This window comes from Lipotes vexillifer, unplaced genomic scaffold (assembly GCF_000442215.2).
Source record: "Lipotes vexillifer unplaced genomic scaffold, Lipotes_vexillifer_v1.1 scaffold639, whole genome shotgun sequence".
In the NCBI taxonomy this organism is placed as follows: Eukaryota; Metazoa; Chordata; class Mammalia; order Artiodactyla; family Lipotidae; genus Lipotes; species Lipotes vexillifer.
In genome coordinates, this window is record NW_006786377.1 from 3,749,418 (window position 1) to 3,752,474 (window position 3,057).

At 34.3% G+C, this 3,057-nt stretch overlaps 1 protein-coding gene across 1 annotated transcript in view; it reads left to right on the forward strand.

Moving 5' to 3' along the window:
• PPIL4 (peptidylprolyl isomerase like 4) overlaps positions 1 to 3,057 on the forward strand; it is a 33,618-nt gene that overhangs the window by 13,284 nt on the left and 17,277 nt on the right. Inside the window, exon 9 of the mRNA XM_007458764.1 lies at positions 1,002 to 1,068. Coding sequence (XP_007458826.1) covers positions 1,002 to 1,068 — 67 coding nt within the window. The remainder of the gene's footprint in view (positions 1 to 1,001; positions 1,069 to 3,057) is intronic.

A 3,057-nucleotide genomic window follows, 5' to 3' on the forward strand; every position in this document is an offset into this window, starting at 1 on the left:
AAAAAAAAAAAAAAAAAAAAAAAAATTTTTTTAAGTTTAGAATTTCCTTTCATTTCATGTTTTTTCCTCTATGAAGCCATTCTTTATTCTTCCTATTGAAAGAAAAGATTACCTGACTTTATTCCTCTACTCACTTATAGTATATTATCTTTATAAAAATATTTCCTATACTGCTACTTCTTATTTTTAAATTGGAGACATTATGTTCTAACTTCTTGCTAAGGAAGATGAGGATTCACCTCTATTTCTATCCTGCCCTCTTCATTCTCCCTGCCTACTACTTTGGTTGTATCATAATTTTGGTTAGATCTTTGTTCAATATTTACATTTTAATGTATACTTAAATATTGTAACAGCTGAACCATATACTATAATGTGATTACTTTTCCTTTCTCTCACAATGTTTTATATCCCTGTTTCATTTCATGTGTTTAAAATGAGACTTGAGATACATGGAAAAAGGATTAAGCCAGGTGCTTTAAATTCCATCTTATTGGCCCTTTCACTTGGTTAAGATGGGTTAGTTCTGTATAATAGCTAGACTTATGCAATTACATTTGAGCTTGGTTTATATTAAAATTCAAAAACCCTAAATCGTAAGTTTATTAAACATGTGTATATGTATGAACGTGTGTGCATTATTCTACAGTGACATTAGATAATCTGTAATTCATCTGTATTTGGACTACAAATAAATTAACGATTTAAAAGGATTTTTAGCAGTAATTTCCCTTTGCCAAAGGAAGATTCAATATTTTTATCTTATTCTTCCTTCAGTGTTTTGGGAATGTAGGATTGTAGGCCTAGATAGGGCATTTATAGTAGAATCTAGATAATTTAGTTTCTAGACTGGTGAACTATTTTTTAAAAAATAGTTATTGAAGAGATTTGGAGAAATATAGTTCTGTGAATTTAACTTTGGCTTATTTTGTTTTTTACTTTTGAAGAGTAAGAGTGAATGCTTTTTCTTTAAAGTCAATTTTTTCCAAACTTTTTTTCAGTTGTGAAGTTATCCGGGATTGGAAGACTGGAGAATCCCTGTGTTATGCTTTTATTGAATTTGAAAAAGTAGGTCATAATATAGATATATTAAATTTGTATTTTTTTTGTTCTATGGTATTAAAGTGTGAAAATGTATAGAACTTTTTCTATTCTCTAAGATTAGAAAATTAGTTTGCCCTTTCTTTAGGCACCCAAGAAAAATAACTTTGTTATATTCAAATAGGGGATAAATTTAACATCTATCAATGTTAATATATGTATCTTTACTTTAGGTTCAGTTTCAACCTACATGAATGTATCTTTAAAATTTTAAAGTTTTAGGTAAAGTTCTTCACATCCTATAAATAATTTTTCAGTGCCATTTAGGTAGATATAATAATTGAGTAATAGAAAGAGAACCAATCTGGGTGTTATGATCTAGATATTAATTTCAGCTCTATCACTGACCAGCTGTTTTATGATATTTGGCAGTTTATTTAGAATTCTTCTTTCTAAGCATTATCTTCCTTATAAGTAAAACTTGAGTGTTAGGTTAGATGGTACTTTCTAGATCTATAATAGGAATGATAGCTTATGTTACTCAAGTAATTTTCTTTAAGCCAGCATTATGCTATTTGACCTGCATTTAATCCTCACAACTCTGAGATAGGTACTGTCCTCCTTCTCCAAATAAGTAAACTGAGACACACAGTGGTAGCGTGACTTGTTTAAAATCATGTACCTAGTGAATGTCATAGCCTTCTGTCCTGCTGTTTTATTTTCAAAGAAATAGTTAATAACTCAATTAACATTTTATGTAACAAATATTAACTACCACCCATATTTATAAAATTGTTCAGATTTAAAATGTTGTTAATACTCATAAATTTAGTGTAACTCTCTAAAAAAAACCCATCAAATTTAAATGTGACTTATACAGTGACTAGGAACATTGTATTAATTCTATTTTTTCTTTGTACTTTTCTTCATCTGATAAATAAATACAAAAGCTTGGGCTTCCCTGGTGGCTCAGTGGTTGAGAGTCCACCTGCCGATGCAGGGGACACAGGTTCGTGCCCCGGACCGGCAAGATCCCACATGCCGCGGAGCGGCTGGGCCCGTGAGCCATGGCCGCTGAGCCTGCGTGTCCGGAGCCTGTGCTCTGCAACAGGAGAGGCCACAACAGTGAGAGGCCCGTGTACCGCAAAAAAAAAAAAAAATACAAAAGCTTGTATTGGCTCTTAGGATTTGAACTTAGATATGTCTGATGCTGTTCCCAATGTTTTTAGTCATTTTGCTAGGCTACGTTATTTCTTTTTGCAGCTTTGGACTGAAGTATGTCCAGTAGTAGCTCATTCTAAGTTATAGTTATTCCAAAGTACTTGTCGAACACCTTTTATATTTCAGGCACTGCAGTAGGCCCTAGAGGTACAAGATGAATAATGGAGGGTTGAGGAAGACAGACACATAACACATTATACCTAGACACTGTCAGGTCTACCAGAAATAATATTTACAAGGTACATTGGTGTCAGCAGAAAGGAGATCTCTACGTTTAGTTTGCTATGAATACTTTTTGTCAACTTGACAGTGTTATTCCGTCACTGAGCATAGATTATATTGTTTATTTGCTTACAAACATAATTTCATTTTGTTTATGGCAGATAGACTAATATCTTCTGCAGGTATCCCATTTGCCATGAATACATAGTTCAGGTCAAGTGTAGAGCATAGAGTGGTTCTAGAATCTATGGATTCTTTATCATGATTCAACATTTCAGTTTTTGAGGTGAATCTTTTTTTTATTTTTGGCTGCATTGGGTCTTCGTTGCTGAGTGCGGGCTTTCTCTAGTTGCGGCGAGCGAGGGCTACTCTTCGTTGCAGTGCGCGGGCTTCTCATTGCGGTGGCTTCTCATTGCGGAGCATGGGCTCTAGGCATGTGGGCTTCAGTAGTTGTGGCACACGAGCTCAGTAGTTGTGGCGCACAGGCTTAGTTGCTCCGTGGCATGTGGGATCTTCCCGGACCAGGGATCAAACCTGTGTCTCTTGCATTGGCAGGCATATTCTTTTTTTTTT